Raw genomic sequence first — 12,963 nt, forward strand, 5'->3', positions numbered from 1 at the left:
CCCATATCCTGCCTCTGGCCTGGAATAGCCTCCATCTTCGTATCTTCTGTGAGCCCCAAGAGCGACACATTTAGTACAGTGCTTGGTACATAGTAGCTGCTTACCAAATACATTATGACAATCACTCTCCCCACCTTCAAAACCTTACTGAAGGTACATCTTTTCGTAAAGCTCTTCCCTGATTGTGCTCCTGGGCGCGGCGGGTCAGCGGGGCCCACCAGCCCTAGGTGTGATGGAACTCGGCATCCCCTCCGTGGTCCTAAGAGGAGCAGGGGTCTGCAGCCCACTTCCTGGAGCTGTGGGCAACAGCCTCCATGGGCCACGTGCCAGGGGTGCAGCTGCTTCCCATGTTTGGTCAGACCCACGGGCCTGGGGTCAGTCCTCTCTGTCCCCGCCCCGGGCAATGCGGTGCAGCTGAGGTGGGAGTAGAGACGGGGGTGTCAGGGCGCCAGGGCTGGGGTAGGGCCACCCTTGCTCCAAAAAGGAAAATCCTTCCCTCCTCCTTTCTTGGAAATAGACACCCCCATCCCGTCCCGCCCTCTGCCTGGGGTCCCAAACCCCACCCTCCTGCCCACTGCCACCCTGACTAGGCTAGAAGTGAAATTTTAATGCGGGGTTTAACAGCAAGGCCAGCAAACCAGGTGCCGGTTGAGCTTAACCCACCCCGGCCAGCTGCCCCTGTGTCCGTGGAGAGTCCTGGCTCCAACCCAAGTGTCTCCCCCAAACCCCTCACCGCCTGCCACACAACTAAGCAGGCCGAGGCCAGGCCTTCCAGCAAGGAATGAAAGTCAGCCCCATTCCGGACCAAAATCCCAGCCCCTCCTGGTTCCCCAGTCTTGGGGTAAGAACCCAGGCTCTGGGGGGCAGAGGTTCTTTGTTCTGGTGATGGCTCTTGCCCAGTATCCTGGCTACCCCCAGCTGGCCAGGGAGAAGCGCGGGCCCCCACACAGGTGTCCCGGCAGAGGACGGGCACAGACCGGAGCCCCCACCCTCACTTTATTTTCCTCCAAAGGCAGTACAAATGCTTGGAACGGGAATGGGGGTTAGGATCCCCCTGGCTCCCGATCCGCGACTCCCAACCCTCAGCCTGTGGCAGGCAGCAGGATGAATGCGGAGTCAGAAGAGCTGGAGGCCGGCTTTCAGGCGATGCATCTCCCCCGGCGTCCACAGCAGCCCCTCACCGCCCGAGTCACCGAGGTCCAGGCAGCTGGGAGAGCAGAGAGACGGCAGGTCAGCCGGGGACGGGGCAGAGAGCTCGGGGTGCCAACATGAAACCCCAGCTCCTCATCGTGGCTGCTCCTGGGTTCCAGGGGTGGTGGGGCCCCCCCACTTCTCCGACCAGCCTTGTGGGGGCTGGGGACTGGAGAAGCCACTGGGCTGCTGGGCCCAGGGCTAGCGGAGGCCGGGCAGCCCCATCTGAGCCCCCGGGGGTGGGGGGCACTCCTCGAGTTGAAGGAGGAAGCGGCAAGGGGCGCCCAGGTCCATTCCACCGGTAGTCGAGCGTGAGCCCTGACGGCCAGCTGGCAGGCAGGCCCGACTGGCTGGAGCCCCGGGGCCCGTGGGCAGCCCCGCCCAGATGGCGTCTTCTCCTCCGGGCGTGTGAAGGAGCTTTGGCCACAGCCCGGAGACCCCTCTGAGAGCCACAGGTCAGGGGAGAGGGTCCGAGTGGGGAAACAGGCTCGGGGGGCCTGCGCCACCTCCTCTCCAGCCCCCTTGACTGTGCCCCCGCCCTCCCCAAGCTCCACTGGTCAGGGCAAGCGGCGGCTCGGGTGGCAGAGGAACCGGGGAAGCATCGCTGCTCCGCCGGCCTCTCCAGGAGCGGGGCTGAGGCAGGCCGGGGCGGATGCGGAAAGCCCTGAGCTGAGGGTTGGGTCCTGGCTTCGGGTGCGTTCACGTGGTCCCGTCCAAGATCTGAAGCCGGGAAGGGGGCCTGTGCCCGGGGCAAAGGGGGGTCCCTCGGCCAGGAGCCGGCTGGCGGCGGACAACTCCCAGCCGGAACCGAGGGGAATTCCAGCTGGGAGACCCCAGAAGGAGGGGCTCGGGCTGGTTCTTGGGTTCCCGGGAGGGGAGAAGGGGGACTCGGCAAGGAAATGGATAAGAGAGGGTACTCACCAATCCTCGGAGGGCGTGGGACTCGGCCGCCCGTCTGCGGCCGGCTGGTCCAGCACCGTGTAGCTGGTGAGCAGCAGGCCGCCTGGATCCTCCGTCTGGCCCGGGAGCTTCCCCAGAGGGAACAGGCCCCACTGCACGTCATCTGCGGGGCCCAGGTCAGAGTCAAGACCCTGCCTAGCCCCATCCTGCCACCCACCCCCCATATTTGCCTGTATTTTGGGGAGGGAGTGGAGTCCTGTTGGGCTAGGGGGCATCCACGCTAGGGCAGGTGGGTGTTGGAGGCTTTCCCAAGCCCAGGCCAATTGAGCGAGGGGGTCTAGCCCAGGCTTCGCAGCCTGGCCACCTCTGAGCCTCAGTTTCCCCCGACGCTCGCCCCCAGAGCAGGGCAAGAGAGCTGGGGGAGGCTCCCTCACCTGCACTGAGCTGCCAGGCAGACCCCTGCAGCACTGCCTGCTTCTCTGCCAAGGCCTCAGGGCTGATGGGTACGGGCAGAGTCAGGGGCAGCACGTTCGCCAGGTGCGGGGCGGCCGCCCGCTCCATCCCGCCGTCCTCCTCCCCCTCCCTTTCTGCGCCCTCCAGCTCCATCTCTTCCTCCTCCTCCTCCTCCTTTTCCTCTGCCACCGCCGCTTCCTCCTCGTCCTCGTCGCCGTCCTCCTCGCCAGGCTCCCGCCCCTCGGGCCCCTGGCCCCAGGCCTGGCCCCGCAGGCTCTCCAGGGTGTAGACGGGCTGTCCGGGGGAGGCGGGGCCGGAGTCAGAGCCGGGCAGGGAGGACCCCCCTTGGGTGTAGACGGTGCAGAGGTGCAGCAGCTTCTCCTGGGTGCTCAGGGGCGGGGGCTCCTCTGAAGCCTTCAGGATTCTGGGTGGGAACAGCAGCCCGGAGGGCGGGCCGTCAGGGGCTCCGTCTCCCTGGGCCCGGACGCGGGAGATCCGACCGGGGGCGGCAGGAGGGGTGTGGGTGTGAGTGTGTGTGTGGTGGAAGGCCCCGAGAGCCGCCCTCCAAGTGGGGTGAAGCGGATGTGAGCGAGGGGATCCGGGGCGGCTCCCGGGGCGACCGAGGCCCTCCCTCCCTGGGGGTCCGTCTTACAGCTGCAGCAGGTGGGGGCTGGCCCAGCAGGGAGCGGCCAGGCAGGCCTGGACCAGCTGCGGCCACTGCAGGGGGGCAATCGGGCCCAACATCATCCACGACTTGCGCACTTCCCACTGGGCGGTGGTGAGATGCCGGGTGCTCCGCCCTGGGGAGATACGGCGGCCGCGCGGGGTCCGGTTGGCGAACCCCTCCGCCTCTCCCATCCCTGCCCGCGGCTCGGAGCCTCCCTCTTCCCCCAGCCCCCCGTGCGCCCTCGGGGCGAGCACGCTGGCGGGCCGACTCGCTGGCTTCACTGACCCTTCCGGGCCCGGAGAGGAGCCGGGAAGCCGAAGGGACGCGGAACCGCGGCGACCGGAACCCCTCCCCGGCACTCACGGCACTTGGTGTGGGCCACCAACAGCTCGGCGATCCAGCCCAGCAGGTAGGAGTGGCGGAGGCCGGAGGTCCCGCTGGCGCAGTGCGGCAGGGTGGTCAGCATGCGCTCCAGCAGGGCCTGCATGAAGGAGTGGGAGTCCAGCTGGCTCAGGAGCGGCTGCCAGAAGCGGGAGACGGGGCGGGGCAGCAGCAGCAGGCGGTCCAGGTCGGCGGACTCTGGGGGGGCCGGAGAGCGCGCAATAGGCAGGGGGCTCGGCGGGCACCGGTGCCGATGGGTTTGAGAGACGCGGCCCCCCGGCGGGGCCTTCCCTGGCCGCTCCCACCTCAGCCCGGCCCCAGCCCCACCTTTCTTCGGGATCCGCAGCGCTGCCAGCTGCTCCTCGGTGGGAATGAGGAATCCCTCGTCCAGCAGGGCATCCAGCACCACGCCCCTGCAGAGGCCCGGCACGGGGCAGAGGGCACGATTAGCCTGGACCTAAGGGTCCCGGCCCCGGCCCCACCGGAAGCATGGCTCCAGACAGGCGCGGCAGCAGCTTCTGGGCCACAGGGCGGGTGTTTTAGGACCCCCACAGGGGAGGGACGGCCCCTGGAGGGTCCAGTTGAGACGGACGTGTCTCCGCCAGGCCCAACTCTGCCCGCCCCGACGGCTCCGACTCTCAGCGGACCTCCTCCGGTCGGCCCGCTGACCGCCACCGCCCTGCTTAATGTCGACGCGGCTCACTCCCTCCCTGGCACGGGTGTGGGGACGGGGGGCGGGAACCAGAGGGGCATCCCGGGAAGAAGGGTCCAGCACCCTGAACCCCACCCTCTTCAGTCTCCCCACCCGAGCAGGGGTGCCAGGACGCAAGTGTCTCTGAGGCGGTCTCTGGACCGAGTCCTTGGAGTCGCCGGGGCCGTGGTCCCACCTTGGGCACGTCCCCCCGGCCCCCACTGACTCCCCAGAGCTGGACGACCCCAATGCCGCTCTGGGCCCAGCCAAGCCCAAGCCCTCCGCCCTCCGCGTACGGGAGGAGCAGGCCGGGGGCATACCCTCTAACCCCGGCCAATCTCCTCCAGCTTCCCGGCTCGCCCCAGGTAGGACCGGTGGCCAACCCCGAGTGGCTCCTAGGTCCGGGCAGCCCCGGCCTCACCTGTTCTCCTGGATCATATCCTTCAGCTGGGCCACGATCCACTTCACCTCCTCGGACAGGGTGTACCTCGCCCGGATGTCCTTGAAACGCTTCCGATTCTGCTCCAGCTCCTGCCAGCAGTGGGAGGGGGCGGGGCCGCCTCGGTGACCAGGCGGACACCCGTTTCCCCGGCCCCCATCCTGGCAGCCCGGGGCAGGGGGCAGGAGGGGGTGGTCCTCCCTACCTACTCCCACCGCCTGGGGTGACCTTTCTCCCTACTACAAAAAGAGGGAAACTGAGGCAGTGGGAGCTAGTCTTTGCATCAGAGCCAAGGCAAGGCTTGGCCTGGCAAGGCAATGAATAAAGCCAGGCGAGGCAGTGAAGAAGTCAGGTGGGCAAGTCTGGGAAGCCACTTGGGAGGGGGACGATAAAACTCGGCTCCAGGGGACGGAGAGGAAGGTCCTCTGGAAGGCCACGAGGCGCTGAGTGGTGGTCCCTGGCACCCAATCCAAACCTGCCCAAACCCGGCTGACCTGGGGGGTGGGATGGCGGTCAGGGCTGGTGGGCCTTGGTCAGGTCTCCCCGCCTTTCCTCCATTCCCGCGCCCGCCCCAGGCCCCGGCACGGCAAACACTCACCCTATACAGCTGCTCCTCGTAGGACACCAGGACATCGCGGACTTTCTCTGCCAACACAAATGTGCCAGTGGGTGCTGGGCCTCGCGGCGTGCGGCTACATCCCGTCAGGCACCCGGTCCCCAAGGGGGGAGGGAGTGCTCTCTGGCTAGCCAACAGGGGCCCGGTGCTAGCCTTCCTCGGCTTGAGAAGACCCAGGGGCCCTGGGCTGGACCATCGCCCCTGGCTTTGGGCGAGCAGCCGGGCGCCGCCCCCAGCTCAGACTTTCTGGGCCTGGGTGGCGCTTGGGCCTTTACCCTTCGCGGTGTTGGCCGCAGATGCACAGGGGGGCTACGAAGCATGCGCACGGAGCACGTGCGAACCTTGAGAAACGGCCACCTCTCCGCCGACCCCCCCGAGGTGAAGACTGCGGATCACGAGGCGTAACTCGGGAGGGAGTGGCCCGTGCTCTCTCCCTTGGACGGTCAGGACCCCCTCCCACCAGAGCGGCCAGGAAAATAATAATAATAAGGCATTTTTTAAGCGCTTAGTGTGTGCCAAGCACTGTTCTAAGCGCTGGGGGGATACAAGGTGATCAGGTTGTCCCACGTGGGGCTCACAGTCTTCATCTCCATTCTACAGATGAGGTAACTGAGACCCTGAGAAGTGACTTGCCCAAAGCCACACAGCTGACAAGTGGCGGAGCCGGGATTTGAACCCATGACCTCTGACTCCAAAGCCCGGGCTCTTTTCACTGAGCCACGCTGGGTCCTGCCACGGGGTGGACCATCCATTCAGCCACCCTGGCCAAGCCCCTCGCGGCCCCCGGGCCGGGGCCCTGGCGTCCGCGCCGGACCCCCCAAACTCTCGGGGCCCGGCTCCCGCTCCACGGACCCTCCCTCCGTCCGGCCTCACCGTACAGCTCCTTGCGTCTCAGTTCCTTCGCAGACGGAAGGCTCTGCTGGTTGGTAGTGGAGAGGCTGGCACCGCTCTCCTCCTCCTCCTCCTCCGCCTCGTCGTTGTCGTCATCCTCCTCCTTGTCGCCGTTGTCATCCCCCGCCGCCGTTGCCGCCGCCGCCTCCTCGCCCAGCTCCGAGTCCAGGGACTCCACGAGGTTGTTCCCCAGCTGGCGGCACCAGTAGGTTCGCCGCAGCCAATCCAGGGCGGCTTTGCAGCCTGGGGAGAGCTGGGTCAGGACGCGCTGTCCAGTGCCCGGCTCCCGGGCCAGGCCTCCCTCCCCGGGATGAAGGCAGGGACTGTCACGGCACGGGAGGCCAGGAAGACTGGGCCCGGCCTCAGCACTAGCTCCCCACTAAATCGAGAACACCAGGAAGGCTGTGGCGGCAACCACGGTGGCCCCTGAGCTGGGAGGAGCCGAAAACCCTGTCCCTCTAGCCAGTGCTTCCTGCTCTTTTTGTTCTTATCCTTGTCCTTGATATTCCTTTACCGTTTCATCCCTCCTAAGTGCTGGATTCCAGTCTCTTCTCCCCACCTTTATAATAATAATGGTATTTGTTAAGCGCTTGCTATGTGCAAGGCACTGTTCTAAGCGCTGGGGAGGATACAAGGTGATCGGGTTGTCCCACATGGGGCTCACAGTCTTCATCCCCGTTTTCCAGATGAGGTAACTGAGGCACAGAGAAGTTAAGTGGCTTGACCAAGGTCACACAGCTGACAAGTGGTGGAGTCGGGATTCGAACCCACGACCTCTGACTCCCAAGCCTGTGCTCTTTCCACTGAGCCACGCTGCTTTATCCTTAGATAGCCTCTCGAGGGCCAGGGACCAAAACAATAACAATTCACTCATTCGATCGTATTTACTGAACGCTTACCGTATGCAGAGCATTGTGCTAAGCTCTTGGGAATACTGATGAGGGGAACTAATAATAATGATAAGGGAAACTATGGTATAATAACAATAATAATGATGGCATTTGTAAGCGCTTACTATGTGCAAAACACTGTTCTAAGCGCTGGGGGGGATACAAGGTGATAAAGTTGTCCGATGGGGGGCTCACAGTCTTAATCCCCATTTTACAGATGAGGTAACTGAGGCTTAGAGAAGTTAAGTGACTTGCCCAAGGTCACACAGCAGACATGTGGCGGAGCTTGGATTCGAACCCATGACCTCTGACTCCAAATCCCATGTTCTTTCCACTGAGCCACGCTGCTTCTCTAGGTGATCAGGTTGTCCTATGCAGGGCTCACATTCTTAATCCCCATTTCACAGATGAGGTAAGTGAGGCACAGAGAAGTGGAGTGGCTTGCCCAAGTCACCCAGCTGACAAGCGGCGGAGCCAGGATTAGAACCCACGACTTCTGACTCCCAAGCCCGGGCTCCTTCCACTGAGCCATGCTGCTTCTCTATGAATGGTGTCATGAATTGTGGTATGAATTGTGGCATACATAAGCTTATACTTAATATATATAAAGTATCTGTGCACTCTACACATGGTAAACACTCAATAAATACGATTATTAGTTGAGTGTGTACTATGGGCCCAGCCCCGTCTGTGCTGCTAAGAGTTGGGGTTGAGATTCGGGGCGATCAGGTCGGACACGGTCCGAAGGGGAGGGAAAACCACGTCTAATCCCCACCGCTCACTCCTGAGCCCTGCACAAAGCAGATGTACGAGTGTGTGACGGACAAGACGACTCCGGGTTCTGGCCGAGGCCGGGGCGGACGGGCTGCTTGGACGGAAGCGGACCCGGTGAGGCCCCTCGGACAGAAACCTTCGAGACTGGGAGAAGGAAGGACGGGGGGGCAGACCAGAGAAAGGGAAGGAGGGGGCTGCTGGGGAAGAGCTCTGACCGCTTCAGAAGGGGACTCCGTGTCATCAGATCACCCCGCCACTTGCCGCCCCCGAGTCCCGCGGCACGGAAGACACATTACCTTTGCGACACGTGCTCAGCTGAGGCAGCTTCCCGTGGGTCAGGTCGTGGCGAAGACTGACGATCCAATCGGGAATGTTCAACTGGCAGGGAAGAGGGAGGGAAGGGTCTCGGGGCGGAAAACCTCCCGGTCTCCGCCAGCAGCTGCCCAACGCCCTCCCTGACCCCACCTGGGTGAGGCCCAGCAAAGGTGGGGGGCGGTATTCGGGGAGAGGCCGGCCAGATTCCGGGGTCTCTGGGGCCCAGACGATGGGAAGAGCCCCCCCTACGCAGCCCAGCCCCATTCCTCGGCTTCCCCACCCTGCCCCGGCCCCCCAACATCAGGGGCGGTGCCTGTCCAGCCAGTGTTGGAGGCAGAATTCAGGGGCCACCCCTCCCTGCCACCCTCCGCCCGGCTCCCGTACCTCGAAGGCCAGCTCTCTCAGGGAAGCGGGGTTGAGTGCCTTCCTCCTCTCAGTGATCAGATTGATGAACCTGGGGAAGAGGAAGCGGACAGCTGGCGGCGGGGTGGCGCAGGATGGGTCCGGCCTGCTGTCGTTCTTCGTGTAAGGCGGTCCGGCCACCCGTTCACACGGCCGGCCACTCCGAGTTCTCTCCGACCCCCGCGCCGCGCCAGGGAGGCTCTGACTCCAAAACGGCCCCCGGGGAAGGTCTCTCCCACCAGACGGGTCGGTCGCACACAGCCCGACGGCCCAGTCCCTTGTGTTTCCTCTGTGTGTCTGTCTGTGCGTGCGTGGGCCTCGCGCCCACTGGCTCACGAAGGACGCCAGCTACGTGGCGGCCCGCGCGCTTCTCCGGCAGGACTGCCCCGGGAACGCGGGCCTCACCTGACCAGGGCCATCCCATACAGGTAGAGGAGCGCGTCGGGGCCCAGGTCTCCGGTCACATCGAGGATCGTGCAGAGAACCAGGTCAGCGGTGCAGGCCACGGCCAGGGGGAGGTTGTTGCTGGACCTGGAGGGAGAGGCGGTAAATCCGAGGTTCGGGTTCTGCGGGGGGCACCGCGTGCCCGGGACCTGGTGTGGGCCTGGAGGATCCCCGGGATGGCAGGGACCACTGGGGCCAAGGGACCGTTGGCCCGACTCCCTCCGGGTCCCTGCTTCCTACAGCGCTCAGGGGCATCTTACCCAGCCCCCAATCCCACCCCTGACCCCAGGACAACCGTTAGCACGACTCCCTCCGGATCCCTGTTTCCTACAGTGGTCAGGGGCATCTTCCCCTGCCCTCTATCCCACCCCTGACCCCGGGGCAACTGATAGCACGAATCCCCCCAGGTCCCTGCTTCCTATAGTGTTCAAGAGCATTTTACCCTGCCCCATTACCCCCACCTCTGACCCTGGGGCAACCGTTAGCACGTCTCCCTCCAGATTCCTGTTTCCTACAGTAATCAGGGGCATCTTTCCCTGCCCCCTATCCCACCCCTGACCTCAGGGCAACTGTTAGCACGACTCCCTCCAAATTCCTGCTTCCTACAGTGGTCAGGGACATCTTCCCCCGGCCCCTATCCCACCCCTGACCCCGGGACAATCGTTAGCACGACTCCCTCCAGATCCCTGCTTCCTACATTGGTCAGGGGCACCGTCCCCTGCCCCCATCCCTCCCTGACCCCCGGACAACTATTGGCTCAGTGGAAAGAGCCCGGGCTTTGGAGTCAGAGGTCATGGGTTCAAATCCCGGCTCCACCAACTGTCAACTGTGTGACCTTGGGCAAGTCACTTCACTCCTCTGGGCCTCAGTTCCCTCATCTGTAAAATGGGGATGAAGACTGTGAGCCCCCCGTGGGACAACCTGATAATAATAATACTGGTATTTGTTAAACGCTTACTAGGCGCAAGGCACTGTTCTAAGCGCTGGGGAGAATACAAGGTGATCGGGTTGTCCCACATGGGGCTCACAGTCTTCATCCCCATTTTCCAGATGAGGTAACTGAGGCACAGAGAAGCGAAGTGGCTTGCCCAAGGTCACACGGCTGACAAGTGGTGGAGTTGGGATTCGAACCCACGACCTCCGACTCCCAAGCCTGTGCTCTTTCCACTGAGCCACGCTGCTTTATCCTTAGATAGCCTCTCGAGGGCTGGGGACCAAAACAATCGCAATTCACTCATTCGATTGCATTTACTGAACGCTTACCGTGTGCTGAGCACTGTGCTAGGCTCTTGGGAACACTGATGATGGGAACTAATAATAATGATAAGGGGAACTACGGTATAATAATAATAATAATAATGGCATTTGTAAGCGCTTACTAAAGCACTGTTCTAAGTGCTGGGGGCGGGGGGGGATACAAGGTGATCAAGTTGTCCCACGTGGGGCTCACGGTCTTAATCCTCCTCCTCCTCCTCCTCCAAAATCTCCAGCGGCTACCAGTCAATCTGCGCATCAGGCAGAAACTCCCGATCACCCTGTGTCCTCCCCAGCGCTTAGAACAGTGCTTGGCCCATAGTGAGCGCTTACTGAAGGCCCTCGCTATGACTCTGCTACAGAGAAGCAGCGTGGCTCAGTGGAGGAGAGCCCGGGCTCGGGAGTCAGAGGTCGTGGGTTCAAATCCCAACTCCCCACTTGTCAGTTGTGTGACTTTGGGAGAGTCACTTCACTGGGCCTCAGTGACCTCATCTGGAAAATGGGGATGGAGACTGTGGGCCCCTCGTGGGACAACCTGATCACCTGGTCACCTCCCCAGGGCTTAGAACAGTGCTTGGCACATACTGAGCGCTTACTAAAGGCCCTCACTATGATTCTGCTACAGAGAAGCAGCGTGGCTCAGTGGAGGAGAGCCCAGGCTTTGGAGTCAGAGGTCCTGGGTTCAAACCCCGGCTCCGCTGATTGTCAGCTCTGGGACTTTGGGCGAGTCACTTCACTTCTCTGGGCCTCAGTGACCTCGTCTGGAAAATGGGGATGGAGACTGTGAGCCCCGCGTGGGACAACCCGATCACCTGGTCACCTCCCCAGCGCTTAGAACAGTGCTTGGCCCATACTGAGCGCTTACTAAAGGCCCTCGCTATGATTCTGCTACAGAGAAGCTGCGTGGCTCAGTGGAGGAGAGCCCGGGCTTGGGAGTCAGAGGTCGTGGGTTCAAATCCCAACTCCCCACTTGTCAGTTGTGTGACTTTGGGCGAGTCACTTCACTGGGCCTCAATGACCTCATCTGTAAAATGGGGATGGAGACTGTGAGCCCCGCGTGGGACAACCTGATCACCTGGTCACCTCCCCAGGGCTTAGAACAGTGCTTGGCACATAGTGAGCGCTTACTAAAGGCCCTCACTATGATTCTGCTACAGAAAAGCAGCGTGGCTCAGTGGAGGAGAGCCCGGGCTTGGGAGTCAGAGGTCGTGGGTTCAAATCCCAACTCCCCACTTGTCAGTTGTGTGACTTTGGGCGAGTCACTTCACTGGGCCTCAGTGACCTCATCTGGAAAATGGGGATGGAGACTGTGGGCCTCTCGTGGGACAACCCGATCACCTGGTCACCTCCCCAGCGCTTAGAACAGTGCTCGGCACATAGTGAGCGCTTAACAAATGCCATCATCATTATTGTGATGATTCTGAGCACGCCTCCCTGCGGTGGTCCGGGGCATCTTCCCCCGCCTCCCTCCCCCCCCCCCCCGTTGCCGGGGCAACCGTTTTCCCGCCTCCCCCCGGGTCCCCGCCGGCCCCGCACCTGCTCTTCCAGGCGGACACCCGGTGCAGGGCGTACTGCTGCAGCTTGCAGTCGGGGCAGAAGAGGTACACCATCACCTGGTCCCACTCGGCCTTGCTGAGCCAGGCCACCACGCTGCAGCGCTCCCACAGCGCGCGGCCCCAGCCCCCGGGCCACTCGCGGCGGCTCCGGCGCACCATGATCGCCGCCTCCCCGGGATCGCCTCACCCGGACGGCTCACCACGACGGACGCATCCGCCCGCCCGACGGCAGGCCGGCCAATGGGAGCGCGCGGACGCGGCCTGGGCACGCCCCCTCCCTCCCCGTGGACCAATGGCGGCCGCGGAGGGCGCCGCTCAAATGGCTCCGCCGGAGGCGCAGCCCTTCACCTTTAGTTCCGCCCTCCCGGCTGGGCCCGCCGCCCACATCCGGGTTCTCGCCGGCCCGCTTACTGGGTGCGGAGCGCTGTACTAACCGCTTGGAAAGTCATTCATTCATTCATTCAACCGTGTTTATTGAGCGCTTACTGGGGGCAGAAGTCATTCATTCATTCGACCGTGTTTATTGAGCGCTTACTGTGTGCAGAGCGCTGTACTAAGCGCTTGGAAAGTCATTCATTCATTCGACCGTGTGTATTGAGCACTTACTGTGTGCAGAGCGCTGTACTAAGCGCTTGGAAAGTCATTCATTCATTCAACCGTGTGTATTGAGCACTTAGTGTGTGCAGAGCGCGGTACTAAGCGCTTGGAAAGTCATTCATTCATTCAACCACGTTTATTGAGCGCTTACTGTGTGCAGAGCACTGTACTAACCGCTTGGAAAGCCATTCATTCATTCAACCATATTTATTGAGCGCTTACTGTGTGCAGAGCACTGTACTAAGCGCTTGGAAAGTCATTCATTCATTCAGCCATATTTATTGAGCACTTACTGTGTGCAGAGCACTGTACTAAGCGCTTGGAGAGTCATTCATTCAACCGTATTTATTCAGCGCTTACTGTGTGTAGAAGTCATTCATTCATTCAACCGTATTTATTGAGTTTATTGAGCACTTACTGTGTGCAGAGCGCTGTACCAAGCGCTTGGAAAGTCATTCATCCAACCGCATTTATTGAGCGCTTACTGTGTGCAGAGCGCTGT

At 62.4% G+C, this 12,963-nt stretch overlaps 1 protein-coding gene across 1 annotated transcript; it reads right to left on the reverse strand.

Annotated features, from left to right (window-relative positions):
• Window positions 1–968: 968 nt before the first annotated feature.
• Window positions 969–12,025, reverse strand: LAS1L (LAS1 like ribosome biogenesis factor). The gene is made up of 13 exons (XM_038748489.1): window positions 11,845–12,025; window positions 9,016–9,141; window positions 8,593–8,662; window positions 8,190–8,271; window positions 6,212–6,472; window positions 5,321–5,367; window positions 4,705–4,814; window positions 3,920–4,005; window positions 3,575–3,790; window positions 3,197–3,344; window positions 2,526–2,968; window positions 2,113–2,254; window positions 969–1,207 (listed from the first exon to the last, which is right to left on the reverse strand). Exons 1-13 carry the CDS (start codon window positions 12,021–12,023, stop codon window positions 1,117–1,119), a joined length of 2,001 nt encoding a protein of 666 aa, XP_038604417.1. The 5' UTR covers window positions 12,024–12,025; the 3' UTR covers window positions 969–1,116.
• Between the last annotated feature and the right edge of the window lie 938 nt (window positions 12,026–12,963).

Source organism: Tachyglossus aculeatus, chromosome 6 (assembly GCF_015852505.1).
Source record: "Tachyglossus aculeatus isolate mTacAcu1 chromosome 6, mTacAcu1.pri, whole genome shotgun sequence".
Classification (NCBI taxonomy): Eukaryota; Metazoa; Chordata; class Mammalia; order Monotremata; family Tachyglossidae; genus Tachyglossus; species Tachyglossus aculeatus.

What these genes read in the sequence shown, in the direction of transcription:
- LAS1L (XM_038748489.1), bottom strand. Translation starts at nt 12,023, where the DNA reads ATGGTGCGCCGGAGCCGCCGCGAGTGGCCCGGGGGCTGGGGCCGCGCG. An exon ending in TATGGGATGGCCCTGGTCAG is followed by an intron (nt 8,663 to 9,015) that starts GTGAGGCCCGCG and finishes CCTCTTCCCCAG; the next exon opens with GTTCATCAATCTGATCACTG. An exon ending in GGTGGCCCACACCAAGTGCC is followed by an intron (nt 3,345 to 3,574) that starts GTGAGTGCCGGG and finishes GTATCTCCCCAG; the next exon opens with GGCGGAGCACCCGGCATCTC.